Genomic DNA, 13761 nt, shown 5'->3' on the forward strand with positions numbered 1-13761 from the left:
TTATCAGTGACCATTATATCACAGTTACACTCATTAATGAGGTACTTTACAATATCTATGTGTTTAACAGCACAATGAAGAACAGTCTGACTATTAGTATCATGATATTGTTCGTCCATTATATGACCATTGATGTTCATGACCATACACTTCAAGACATCAAGTAACCCTTGACTAGCTACATAATGAAGAAAAGGGACACCATCTTTATCAGTGACCATTATATCATAGTTACACTCATTAATGAGGTACTTTACAACATCTATGTGTTCAACAGCACTAAACTGACCATTACTGTAAGTAGTCATTGGATAGTGATGAGTATTGATGAGGTACTTTATGACATCAAGTGATCCTTCACTAGCTGCATAATGTAGGATAGTATTTCCATCTTTATCAGGAGTCATTATATCACAGTTACACTCATTAATGAGGTACTTTACAACATCTATGTGTTCAACAGCACAATGAAGAACAGTCCAGCCATTAGTATCACGATATTGTTCATCCATTATATGACCATTGATGTTCATGACCATACACTTCAAGACATCAAGTAATCCTTCCCTAGCTACATAATGAAGAAAAGCGACACTATCTTTATCAGCGGCCATTATATCACAGTTATACTCATTAAGGAGGTACCTTACAACATTTACATGCATGTGTTTAACAGCAACATGAAGAACAGTCTGACCATTATTGTTAGTAGTCATTGGATTACAGTGATGAGTATTGATGAGGTACTTCATGACATCAAGTGATCCTTCACTAGCTGCAACATGTAGAATAGTATTTTCAAATTTATCAGGAGTCATTATATCACAGTTACACTCATTAATAAGGTAATTTAGAACATCTATGTGTTCAACAGCACAATGAAGAACAGTCTGACCATTAGTATCACGATAATGTTCATCCATTATATGACCATTGATGTTCATGACCATACACTTCAAGACATCAAGTAATCCTTCACTACTAGCTACATAATGAAGAAGAGGGACACCATCTTTATCAGGAGTCATTATATCACAGTTACACTCATTAATGAGGTACTTTACAATATCTATGTGTTCAACAGCATAATGAAGAACAGTCCGACCATTAGTATCACGATATTTTTTATCCATTATATGACCATTGATGTTCATGACCATACACTTCAAGACATCAAGTAATCCTTCACTAGCTACATAATGAAGAACAGGGATACTGCCGTATACAGATGTAGTACCCATCATTGGATCACAGGCTTCACAGCCATACTCTTTAATAAGATATTCAACTATATCAACGTGATTACCTTTAGCAGCAGTATAAAGACAGGATTCATCATTATAGTAGTATATGTGTGGATTAAAGTGATACTTAGTGACGAGATCTCTTGTAACATCTAACCAGCCATTCCTTATAGAATAATGAAGCATGTAACGCTCATCCCGGTGAAGTAAAGGCGGATTTACAATATGACATTAGGCCAGCGTACCGTCAATTTTTAATCAAAAGCGTGGGCGATTTGACCTTTGACGCATGCTTTCCGCTGGAATAGAACCAGATTCTATTCCAGCGTCAACGTAACGTCAGGACTAGCGTAATATTGTAAATCCGCCTTAAATCAGGATCCTGTAAATGTAGCAGCCGAACAGCTTCTTTATGATCAGCTCGTCCAATAAAAGCACTCCTACATTTTTTTCGAAGTGTCTTTCCTTCCATTATTTCTTTCAATCATAAATGAGAGGACAAGGAGCCAATGGCATGAGTGAGTTGTTTTATCTATGATGAGAGTGAGAGGAGAGCGGAGAGGAAAGAACTGCAAAATCGAATTTCAAAAGGTCAACCATTCGTGGGTACCGGTAGGACATACGGAAGCGTGGGCGTGGGCAAACCTCCATTCATTTGTATTGTTGCTAGGAGGGCTGGGATTTTTTGACCGATTTTGGAGTAAAAAACTGGGATTTTCTTGCTTTATTCTTGAATAACTCCAAGAGAATACAATTCATGCAAACAAAACTCACACACAATACTAACCAATGTTTATGCTTTTTATTAATATTTCTTGTTCAGTAAATCAATGCATGCGTTAGTAGCCGCGTCACTCTTAACTAGAAATACCATCTTTTCCCCCTCTGAGAGACTCATTTTATACTTGAGCTACGAATAAGTATAACCATTTTAAAGAGCTTGAAATCTCCTATGGAATGAGCTAACTTGCATATTGATACACTGAAGCTTGAGTGTTTTACGAACGATAAAGTGTTTCAAAAACAGGCGACTTTGTGTACCTCTAACTGGTTGCAAAATGGCTTTTTGGAGACAAAAACCTTGTTGCAGGTAGCTCTAAAAATTCTATGTGGAACAGGCTGTATATCAAAAGCAAGCGCTATCCTGGAGCAGCACAAATTTCCTTCGAAATCCTGCCAGAGCAACTTCACCAATGGAGGAGATGGGAAATCAATCAAAACACTGATGGTTGTCACGTGGTGACCCAACCCGCATTTCCTGTTGCTACGCCCCGTTTCCAATCCCTTTCATTTACTCTATTATCTATGATAATTATTTGTACTCTAGCCCCGCCCCACCCTGCATGTCTCCTGCTCCTTTATATGCACAATGCATTACTTTACAAGTTCTGTATTGCATTCCATTTACAATTACATTTACAGCAAATACACAGATATACTGTAATTAATTTTGATAAAAATATTAATTACATGTAAATTCACAGTATAATTCACATACATGTACATTATAATATTAAAGGTATCATTATCATTATCATTATTATCATTATTATTATTATTATTATTATTTACAGTATAGTCTCTGGTATGACTGCAGGTATTACAAACCCAACCTGCAGTGACCTATGACCTCCTCCTCCTCCTTCACTCTCCCTTCCCTCACTCCTGGAACATGAATCAACATTAATATCACTATCAGTCACTGGATCATCCACTGATCCATTAGTTATATTCTCTAACTCATTCACTTCAACCAATAAACCACCAACAGTATACTTCCTCTTCCTAGCTGAACCTCTTCTCACTATATCAGTTCATGGACTCACACTAGTAACACTCCCTGACTCATCTTGATTTGGTATGGATGCCCGTCGAGTGGCTCCGGTGACATTGATGTCATCATTCACTATTGTACATGTATGTGTATATGTACTATGTAGGTGTTGTCTGAATTAATGTTATTATTTCTTTGCCTCACAGTCTGTACTGAAAGGTCATTGCAAAGACTATGCCAAGCAGTGGCGTAGCTAGAATAAATAAAGAAAGAGGGCACAGTGGGGGCACTGACTAAAGCAATGCTCAAGAATACTCAATATAGTAAGCTCAGTTGAGTCAGTTGTAACTTGTATCTTTCATTCTCCTGCCTAGTTGCAGGGGCACAAGAAGCAGTTATGAGGGCACTTGCCCCCACAGGCCCCTATGTAGCTACGCCACTGATGCCAAGTCAGCCATTGGACAAGCTGTCCTCCATTTAAGTAAAGTTAATGAAGAAGCACATAATGCTGATCCAGAAATGTACTCACACGCTGTAAGAGAAGAGGAGAAGGGAGAGGAAGAGAGGGAGAGAGAGGGACAGGGAGGGAAATGGCAGAGAAGTTAGGCACACACACACCTACACATACACACACATACACAGTTGATCTATTTATTACATTTGTACACAATGAAGAGGTGTACTGCTAACACTCTCTCAATGTTAGTGCTAGTAACAATAGAACATCATTTACATGTAAGTAGTACACATATACAGTGCACAAACAAACCATTAACAAACGAAACACACTACATGTATAATAAACAGACAATAAAACACCGGCAGTAAGACAATAGAGTAGTTACATTGTACATGACATACTCTTATGAATGATTTTATTATAAGAATCAGCACAAAATAGACAAGTAAAAGAACTTTATTGTACACATTAATTGTTCATAATAATAATAATAGTCAGATATGGGAGAATAGTAATAATAGAAGTATTTGAAGATGCTAGTGCAGGCAACAAGTTTTGTGTTGTGTAGAAAGTGCAGATTCCAATTAAAATTGGATTTTTAACTATTTTTAAAAGTTGCTTCAAATCAGGGCAAATACCCTACTACAGTATAAGGTCTTGAGGGATCAAATCTTAATAAAATTGAAAAGGATGGAATCCTCCATTTTAATTTTTTTTTCCAAATGCATGTACATATATACTTATGTTTTGTAAAAAGTTTGAGGTGATTCTGATCAAAATTGGACTTTAAATTTTTTTAAAATTTGCTCTCAAACCAAACTAGGCCAAAGTCTCTGTACATCGTCAAAAGAGTTTATTTTTATTACATTTTCTGATTCATACATTCCTTAGTACCGGCATGTAGTAATTATACTCATAGATCTATAGACAGCTAGAATAACTCTTGGTCTCCCATATTTAGTCTGCATGTACAATGTACATGTATGTCTCCTGAAATCTCACATTTAACTGTACACTTTACAATGTACATGTATATATACTATATCCCAGTTGAGTTTGGGACAAAAAAACTGGAATAACTTTTTATTGGAATGTGGGATAAGGATGAAACTTTTACAGGTTCTTAGTCGCTAAAGTCCATCAAAATCTGTGAAACCTTGGGTCTCTCAACCCTTGGGAACACACAAAATGTACATGTTGGTGGGTGAAAATTTTACTGTATACAGCAACAATAGCATATGTATTATTGCATTTATGTGTATATGGTTGCCTCTTTATAATTATTATATTTTTGTAACTTTTAGGTTTTTAAAGAGGAAGAAGGAGCCGTTAAGGTTGATCTTAATTTATGAGGGGTGTGGTCCTATTAAACTTTATTGGACTATGATTGGACTATGGTACTCACTGACTCACGTACCCTTAAAGGAATGGGTGAATTTAAAGATACTGTAGGAGGTAAATATACTGAATTATACTGAAACGTATTGTCCTTAAGCATATTATACTGAACTAAATAAATTATCTTACTGAGTTATTTGAACTACATCATTTATTGTAGAGTGAATCCTACTTTGTAGCACTACCACATTACTAACAGTACAAGGTATTTTTAAAAAATCAGCCAATTTATTTAAATGATCATAACTTGAAAAAATTTAGTCGGAATCAACTCAAGCTTTTTACACAGCATAAGTACATCAATATGTATCAGAAAATGTAATGAAAATTGGGGGTGATTTCGGAACCATTTTTTGGAAAAAAACCATGGGCTATAGCCTTGGGTATTTTTCAGATTTTGGCTCATTTTTAAAAATGGCCATAACTTGAAAAATTGAAGTCGGAATCAACTCAAACTTTCTACACAGCATAAGTACATCAATATGTATCAGAAAATGTAATAAAAATTGGGGGTGATTTCGGAACCATTTTTTGGAAAAAACCATGGGCTATAGCCTTGGGTATTTTTCAGATTTTGGCTCATTTTTAAAAATGGCCGTAACTTGAAAAATTGAAGTCGGAATCACCTCAAACTTTCTACACAGCATAAGTACATCAATATGTATGCAGTCATTTAAATAAGTTTTGATTGCAACCACTCATTATAAATTTGTCATTAATGTGAGAAAATTGTATTCAGTATCCATGGGCATTATTATTGTACCATAGCATGCTGTGGCCTAAGCACTTCATTCTATCTTTTCTGATTTATGAAATTGCTTTATCAAGTTATAAATGAATTCTATATATGGCATAATTATAAATTTCATTCAGCGATCGTTGGTCTTGCGAGTATAGCTTATTTTGTGTTACTCTAAACGATAGTAATAGGGGAAGAACTATAAAAAGATAGTACTCTAAACTTTGTGTAAGATGTATTGAAATGATATTGATATGATCTTATGAATTAATGATAACAATGGGTTATAACCTTGTACATTTAACCTTTTAATTCAACTATAGTTGAATTAAAACAACTTATCCCACACTAAATGTAGAGCAATAACATGTTTTTAACTTTTTGATGCAGCCTATATATAGCCTTAAGTGGAACTGGTACCCTAAGAGAATTTTTAGTTGAGAAAATGACTGATGAAGCTCATGTTAAAATTCAGATTGAAGTAAGTTGCATCATAAATTTTTTACATGCTTTCTTTTTTTATGATGCCTATAAAAGCAGAAATAGAGGTTTCTATTTCATAGAATATGTAAGATAGAGGTTTCTCTCAGAAAATCTCTGTAATGTGTGTTCCAAGCCCATTCAATTAAAAGGAGTGCACTGACTAGTTCAAGTTGACTTCTCACCCCCGGGATATTACCATTGCATGACCCATATGCATGTAATATATGCACCTCTAATGATGTTTCTTTTTCTTTCCCACCTCTTTCTCTTCATTTCTCTCCTTCATATAGTCTCAGAATGATAATAGGTCTGATGACATTGCTGGTCAGTTAAAAATGTATATTTTATTAATAATTATAACAATATGTACATGTATGTGACTAGGTGTGGTGCCATTAAAGCCTATGGCTTCTGCTAATACCTCTTCAGACCATGAAAATTTAATAACAAATGAGGAACAAGTCACTAAATTATCTTCTGATGATGGTAAATCTATAGCAGCTAATTTTGGGATTCTGTTTTGTAATGTAGTGTGCTCTATTAAGGTTGGTTTACAATGCTACACTAGATAGGCCTGACATGCTGGAATAAAATTTGGTTCTATTTAAGCCAAAACCATGAGTCATTCACACTTTTGATTAAAAATTGATGTTACACCGGCCTAGCATAATATTGTAAACCAATTGTAAAGGTGAATTTACACTGCAAAATTAACATAAGGTAAAGCCATACATTAAGGAAGACAGGAAGTGCTGTATATATAAACTAATGGCAACCGTTTACATTACTTAAGATGATAAGAATAGAAATTATCTCGTTAATTTTGCAGTGTAAATCCACCTTTAGTAGCACTACCTAGTTTTAAACTTATACAGCTTAAACAATGTGCAGCTGCCAGGGGTGTATCTGGGAATTGGAGAAGAGGGGTGCTGAGGGCGAACGAAGCGCACCGCGATTTTGGCCACACCCATTTTTACGGCGGTAATTGTAAAACGGCCTTTTCCTGCATTTTCGTCAATTATGGGTGGGGCCAGGATCATTTCAAGCATACTGCTCGAGGGGTCCGCAACGAGACCCTCAAGTGTACCAGATTTAAAATCCTAAAAAATCCACTTGGATTTTTACCGGATTCTCCAGGATTTTTGGATTTTTTTTGGATTTCCTAGATTACTGGATTTTCAAGTATTTCATATGGATTTTCACTTGAATTATTGGATTTACTGATACTTATTTTGGATTTTTGGTAGGATAATTGGATTTTTGGATTTTTTATCTGGATTTTAGGCCTGGATAGTCCAAGTATGGGTGTGTAATAAGGTGTGTTCTGTTTTATTAATTTATTTTGACATAAATTATTGCTGTGTGCATGTACATGTATATACAATAATGGTCTAAATAAAGGCCTATTTGTGTTTTAATAGATCACAGATCTGTCAGAGTGCTGGACAACTTTTACCGGTACCTCGACTTTCACAGAGCCATGCTTTGTCTTCACTGAATGGTGGGATACAATCTTCATGATACCAGTTGCGCAACACCTTTCACATTGAACCATTTTACGCCCATCATCTTCCCTCTTGCACGATGGACAATAGTATATAACTATTTGGAAAAACGAGGTAGTTATGTGGTGTTTTGTTTGTGAGATGGGGAATAGTGTCATTTTTTTGTTACTGATACATTGAATAAGGTGTTGCCGCATTTCATTTTGTCGATAGACACAACTTTGAGGGTCTATACCATTGGCCAGGGCCGTCGCATTGGCAATGGCATAAAGACCACAGTCTGAGGAGCCACTTTGTTTTGTAACTGGAACACAGTTCACTTTTACTTGAATGAAGCCATTCTCAGCTAGGAGAAACGATAAAATTCGCTCGGAATTTTCTGGAAGTTTTGAGTACACTGAATCATAATAATTCAGGCAGCACTCTGAATCATTTTCAGATGGAATGGAACTGACAACTGCCCAATGGTTATTACTTACGTGCAACACTTGTATTAAATTTTTAACATTGTGTAGGTGTCTCGTGAGTTGATAGCAAGTGGACTGTAGGCCATTCAAGTGAGGAAAACTAGCTTTTAGTAAAAACTGTGCAGCCGATATGTGAACATCAGTGATTCTTCTTCCATTTGCAATATCCAATTTATCTTTTACTTTTAAAAGTAGTTTCTCAATCGTAACCCAAACATTCTGTGTTTCATTTGATTTAGGATCACCATCAATTATCATAGGGTTTGAGGCTGAACCAGAAGTTGATGCTTGACTGGGCATGAGAGAAGTCGAGGTGCATTTTTCACAAGCTGAGGCAATGTAGTTCATACACTCTGGAGTAACTTTAAATTCATTGGTTAGTGAAAGGAGGGCTGGTTTAAAACCTAGTTCTTTATCTTGAACTAGATTTTCGATGTACTCTACTGTTAATGTGAATTTGTAATCATCTATCGATATGTACATGCTTTCAGTTGTTGTCATGTGACATTGCCGTGATTTGGTATCAATAGTATACCATGTACATAGTAATTTGAAATTGTCACCAACTGGGGCATAGTTTGCTCTGTAGTTGACTTTTTTTCCTTTTGTGTCAAACTTTTGAAATTGTAACACTTTGCCTATTTTAGGTTCTGTACCATCGTAAAAGACACAGAAGTCACCTATTGCTACATGATTACTGATGAGTGGTTGATTTTCGACTCGATCTGACATTATTGTTGAAAGCTTGGTAGTCTCTTTGGATTCATTTGGCTGTTGTGATCGAACACGGAAGATTCTGTCACTGGACACCCTCTCTCCATCATTGAGTAGCCATACTGCTGTCTTTTTACGGATGAAGATACTCCTGCCTTCAACAATGACTGGTACAAAAAGGGAGTTGTTGGGATCTTTATCTGGTGTCATTATTTCATTCTGATACGTTGGAATTGCTACTGAAGGTATGTCTATGCTCACCATTTTGGCCATAGATTGCCCTTTTTTCAAAAGTTCATTATCAATAGCATTATTGGCATGAAGTTTTTCCAAATCACTGACAATGTCCTTTAAATCTTCAGCTTCATTAGGTTCATTTATGCCATTATGTTCAATTTCATATTCTTCTTTCTCATCATCGTCATCATCGTCATTCCAGGTGCTCATTATGCTACTAGGTTTAGGAGGAATTTCCCATTTGTTGACCCTTTTTAATTCATCTGCCATGCCAAGTTTTGAAACTGCTGACTTGGCTCTTTCCTCTGCTTCTTTTAGTGCAACAAATATATCTTCATCTGTCAAATTCCAGTCAGAAGGGCTTACTTTTCCATGTCCAGTTTTTTTCTTATGACCTTCAAGCCTTGCAAGATGAATACCATGACTTTCTCTTTCAGATTCAGATTCCAAATCTTCTTTGATAGCTAATTTATGTAACCTTTGGAGCATTCCAAGCATGGTAAAATTCACAATTGAAGAGAATGTGCCTTGCATGCTCCTTAATGATCGAAATATTTTCTCTGCACTTTGCGATCCCATTTGCCAGGGTGTGAAACATTCTGGTGCTTTATAAATATCCCTTATGGAAATGACATATGCCAGGAGAGAATGAGCATTTAACTCTACACATGTGTAGCAATTTGATGTGATAAAGTTATCCTTTATTGTAAATGCTCGATGTTGGTGAATCCATTCCCTCCAGTAACGGAGAAAGAAAACAGCATACCATATATCATTGATTCTTTTTTTAGGAGAAAAACTTTTGTCAAGGTAGCTGTTTACTGAAGCATCGACAATTTCAAGGTATACTTTGGTACCTACTGCATCAGGTATGTTTTCTAGGAGTGTAGATGCTCTCATAAAATGCTCAATAGCTGCAAAGTTTTGCTTGTCTCTAGAGTCTAAATCTCTCCTTCTCATCCCATGTTTCTCTTTCCCATATATGTTTGTAAGAATGTGTAGGTGAGCACTAGTAGCAATATAATCTCCCATAGGTAGTAATATTGACGGCTTTAGCAGTCTTGTTTTAAACTTGACTGCTACATGTACCATATCCTGTACACAAAAAAGTGCATACAAATTAGTACATAACCATTTTTTTATTGAAAGATTTCCTTGGAGTATTGGGAGAGGTGTGGTGTCATTATTTAGAGAAAGATTGGTGTTATTTGATATTAGATGTGTTGTAACACGCATAGCCCTCATCAGCCTTGAATCTCCATCAGCTGCAAAGCTGACGACACGTACTCCTCTGAGAGACAGCTCTTTGTTGATATATTTCCACCTCTGTAGTACATCAGTGGCTGAAAACTTGTTGTCACTCCCAATGCAGGCCAAACAGAAGGATGGAACACCCTCTTTCAGAGATTGCACCATGTATACATAAGCATATTTTGCTATAGTATGCTGCTGAAAATAACTCTCAATATCTTCGAATGTATTAACATTGAAGGAATTACGTAAAGGTAAGCCATCTCTATTAACTGGTAAAACAAAACCCACACATGTATTTGAAACTGCATCATACTCAACATTTTTAACGATTCTAGTAGCGTCCTCAGCCAGAGCAACCATAAATGGAGCTTTGTGTTTCACAAGATGCTGTAGTAGATCATCAAAGCGAAAATATCCTTCACGCAAAGGTACATATTCTCTGTAAATTACATTTTGGACTGTGCGAAGTGATGGCAATGCTTCTGGCATATTTCTATGTATAAAATCGTATGCCATTGAACCAGAATTTATGAGTAGCAAAGTGGAAAATTTTTTCAAAATTAGCGAATGTCTTCTTTGACGATCTTGTTTTCCAATATTTTTTTGAGCATTTTCCATGAGATGTTTTAATATTGGGGTTACGTTATCATTTTTTGCAGGTGTTACTTGAGAAGAAGTGGCTATTGAGGAAATAATTGAATGCAGTTTCTCATTCTGTTTTACTAAGTAAGCTATTTTATCTATTGGGTTGTAGTAATCAGTAATTTGATACTGTTCTGGATTAGCTCCTGCTATTTCTAATTTTCTGAGCTTTCGAGCAGTACGAGATTGGGACCAGTTTGAAGACTGTTTTTTAACCCCTCCTCTTAAAACAGAGGAGGGGCTAATTAAAAAACCTGGTTTGTTGAAGGTTTTTCTTGTTTGGATTGTAATGACTGCTCTGATGGCAACTGAGATGGCATTGTTAATAGTGAAGGAGAAGGGGAGTGAGAAAGAGGCGATGCTGTAGGAATCGGTTGAAGAGGAGACACCTGTAAGTTATCGATCACTGATTGATCTTGTAATACATGTTCATTCGTATACTCAGCTGCATGATAACTTTCAGTTGCTATTTCAGTATGAAACAACTCTAATGGTGGAGAGTCATCGTTGGACTGTGAACAGTGAGTAATCGGGAAGAGTGATTGTGATGTTGCTGGTAGTGATGATGGAGAATCATCACTGGACTGTAAACAATGAGTAATCGGGAAGAGCAATTGTGATGTTGCCTCTTCAGCTGTTGCTTCATTTGTGGATAATGTATTACCAGTAAGTGCCAAATGATGTCGGGAAAAGAAATGAGTTATTTCTGTTGCTGGTCTGGATTGGTCTTTTGGTGTTCTTAGGCACTTTCTTACGTGCTTTGACCAATTATTGATCATACGGTGACCTTTTGGCCCAATATTGACTGTATATGACTTTCCACATTTGCATGATATAGATGCTTCACAAATGGAAGAGTTTGATTTTGGCTCACTTACAGCTATACTGTAATCATCCCCCTCTGTCATAGTGTTAAGCTCTCCTTTATTATAATCTTTAACCCATTTCTGTACTTTGCATCTGATATCATTAGTGACTGTTTGTTTTGTTTCAGGTACTTGTGTCTGTGGAGCTTGTGATGATGTAGTCTCATCATGTACTAGTGATGATGCTTTGCGCTTCTTTGCTGGAGGGCCAGATATTGCTTGAACGGGTAATCGCTGGCCCTTAAAGGATGAAATGAACTTCTTGATAATAACACGGTGTCCTGGAGGAAATTTGAATGGCTCGGATATACATTTATTTCGTCGCATACAATGTAGCAGTTCATCCTTTCTCTCATCAATATATTTCTCAAGGTCAGTTATAGACTCATCATCCATCTCACATATAGCATCTGCTGTTTCATAACCTGCCTCTTCAAAACAGTTACAAATGTACTGAGGCAATTTTCTTTTCATTTGTTCCATGGCATTATCTTCTTCATATAGGTCACTATGGAGCACAGAAGTTGAGTTTTGGATTGTGTGAGTATACAGCTATTTTACCTGTTAATCTCTGCCATAGCTGCTAAAGATAGGTTGCTTGCTATCACTACAGCTAATTGAGTAATAGTATGTCAAGCTAAGTTTCAAACCTACATGTGGATAATTTGTAATAAGTTTGTGATTTGTCATTATTTGTCTCATTATTGATCTTACTCTAAATAATTTTGATATTATAGAGTCCAGAAATAGTATTCAACGGAGTGAAGTGAGGATGGTGAATTATCCTTGGAATTATCTATGCTAGATTTTTTAAAGTTGTTTTCATAACATGAACATTATTGGCTTTATCTTACCCTAGGTTTTTCAGACAAATTCAGTCTTTAGACCAAAATGCTGTTTCTGTTACCCTGCCAGTAACTTGAGATAAGATCAAGGATCAGGAAAGAAAGAGCAAATGAGAAGAAGGAATCGAGAGCAAGGAAGTTGGACTATCACAAAGACTTTAAAGTTTCAGTAGCTCTGCCTTTAGCATGAGCATGTGCACTACTACTAAATATAGCAGCTCAAACTGCTATATTTAGTATCGATGCATGTTCATGCTTGGTTTCACACTCAGTACTTGTGACTGCTGAGATGTACTGTTTGTTCCTATTTTAGAATCATTATACTAACTGAAAAACCACTATCACTAATGACTTATTAATTAATGTTTTTATTAATGTTTTGTTTAATTAATAATGGATAATAAAACAGTCTTCAGTAATTTTCCGGATACTGGTTAGGATTTTCTCTGGATTTTTGGATTTCCATGGAATGGATTAATCCACTGGATTTTTGGATTTTTGGCAGATTTCAGTGGATTTTGGATTATTTTCTTGGATTCTTGGATTATCTTGATACTCTACTGGATTTCAAGATTATTTTGGATTCCCGGATCATAATTTTTGGACTTTCCCCAAAGTGTACCAGATTTTTTTTCGTTGCGGACCCCTCGATACTGCTATGTTACTGGTACTTCTGATTGCTCCTTAAAGCATTGGAAACTGCTGAAATCATGATAAGGGGGCTAGATAACTTTGTTAAGAGGCTTGATAGTGATGCAAGAGTCCAGGACTTCAGTAATTTTTTCTGAGCCCAGCCCTGAGGGGGGTGCTCAAAGCCCCCTCAGCCCCCCCCCTAAATACGCCTCTGGCTGCTGTACATGCCCTTTTTGATTATATTTTGAAAAGTTATCAATTCTTATGTACAGATGAAAGTGGTTATACACAACTTCACCAAGCTTGTATTAATGGTAACTGTAAAGAGGTTGATGAATTGTTACGCAAAAAAGCAGTGGATGTCAATGCTACTGATAAAGATGGATGCACACCACTTCATTGTGCTTGTAAGATTGGTAATGAAGGAATTGTTAAGCTTCTTATTGAGAAAGGAGCTGATTCATGTATATTTAGCCATGAAAGACGTACACCACTTCATA

At 36.2% G+C, this 13761-nt stretch overlaps 1 protein-coding gene and 2 long non-coding RNA genes across 15 annotated transcripts; all 3 read left to right on the forward strand.

Annotated features, from left to right (window-relative positions):
• The first annotated feature begins 2776 nt into the window (after positions 1-2776).
• Positions 2777-4135, forward strand: LOC109586670 (uncharacterized). The gene is made up of 3 exons (XR_002187171.1): positions 2777-3161; positions 3225-3341; positions 3393-4135. It is a non-coding gene; the product is annotated as an uncharacterized LOC109586670 (long non-coding RNA).
• A 757-nt stretch (positions 4136-4892) lies between these two features.
• On the forward strand, positions 4893-13760 carry LOC109586667 (26S proteasome non-ATPase regulatory subunit 10-like; the record flags this gene model as incomplete). Its single annotated transcript, XM_020002870.1, has 5 exons — positions 4893-4933; positions 6006-6096; positions 6389-6422; positions 6483-6584; positions 13534-13760. Coding segments are annotated over exons 2-5 (399 nt in total), but the record flags the coding sequence as incomplete, so codon positions are not given.
• LOC109586669 (uncharacterized) lies at positions 7160-12997 on the forward strand. 13 transcript variants are annotated; one of them, XR_002187167.1, is made up of 15 exons: positions 7160-7415; positions 7520-7717; positions 7817-8070; positions 8119-8261; positions 8310-8446; positions 8718-9029; positions 9813-9890; positions 9936-10526; positions 10611-10703; positions 10935-11001; positions 11061-11308; positions 11363-11583; positions 11912-12155; positions 12288-12598; positions 12643-12997. It is a non-coding gene; the product is annotated as an uncharacterized LOC109586669 (long non-coding RNA). The 13 variants fall into 13 exon arrangements; XR_002187169.1 differs by having other exon boundaries at positions 12288-12410; positions 12521-12997; XR_002187168.1 differs by having other exon boundaries at positions 12288-12323; positions 12364-12997.
• Position 13761: the final 1 nt, after the last annotated feature.

The sequence above is a fragment of the Amphimedon queenslandica genome, unplaced genomic scaffold, assembly GCF_000090795.2.
Source record: "Amphimedon queenslandica unplaced genomic scaffold, v1.1 AMPQUscaffold_12814, whole genome shotgun sequence".
NCBI classification, from domain to species: domain Eukaryota; kingdom Metazoa; phylum Porifera; class Demospongiae; order Haplosclerida; family Niphatidae; genus Amphimedon; species Amphimedon queenslandica.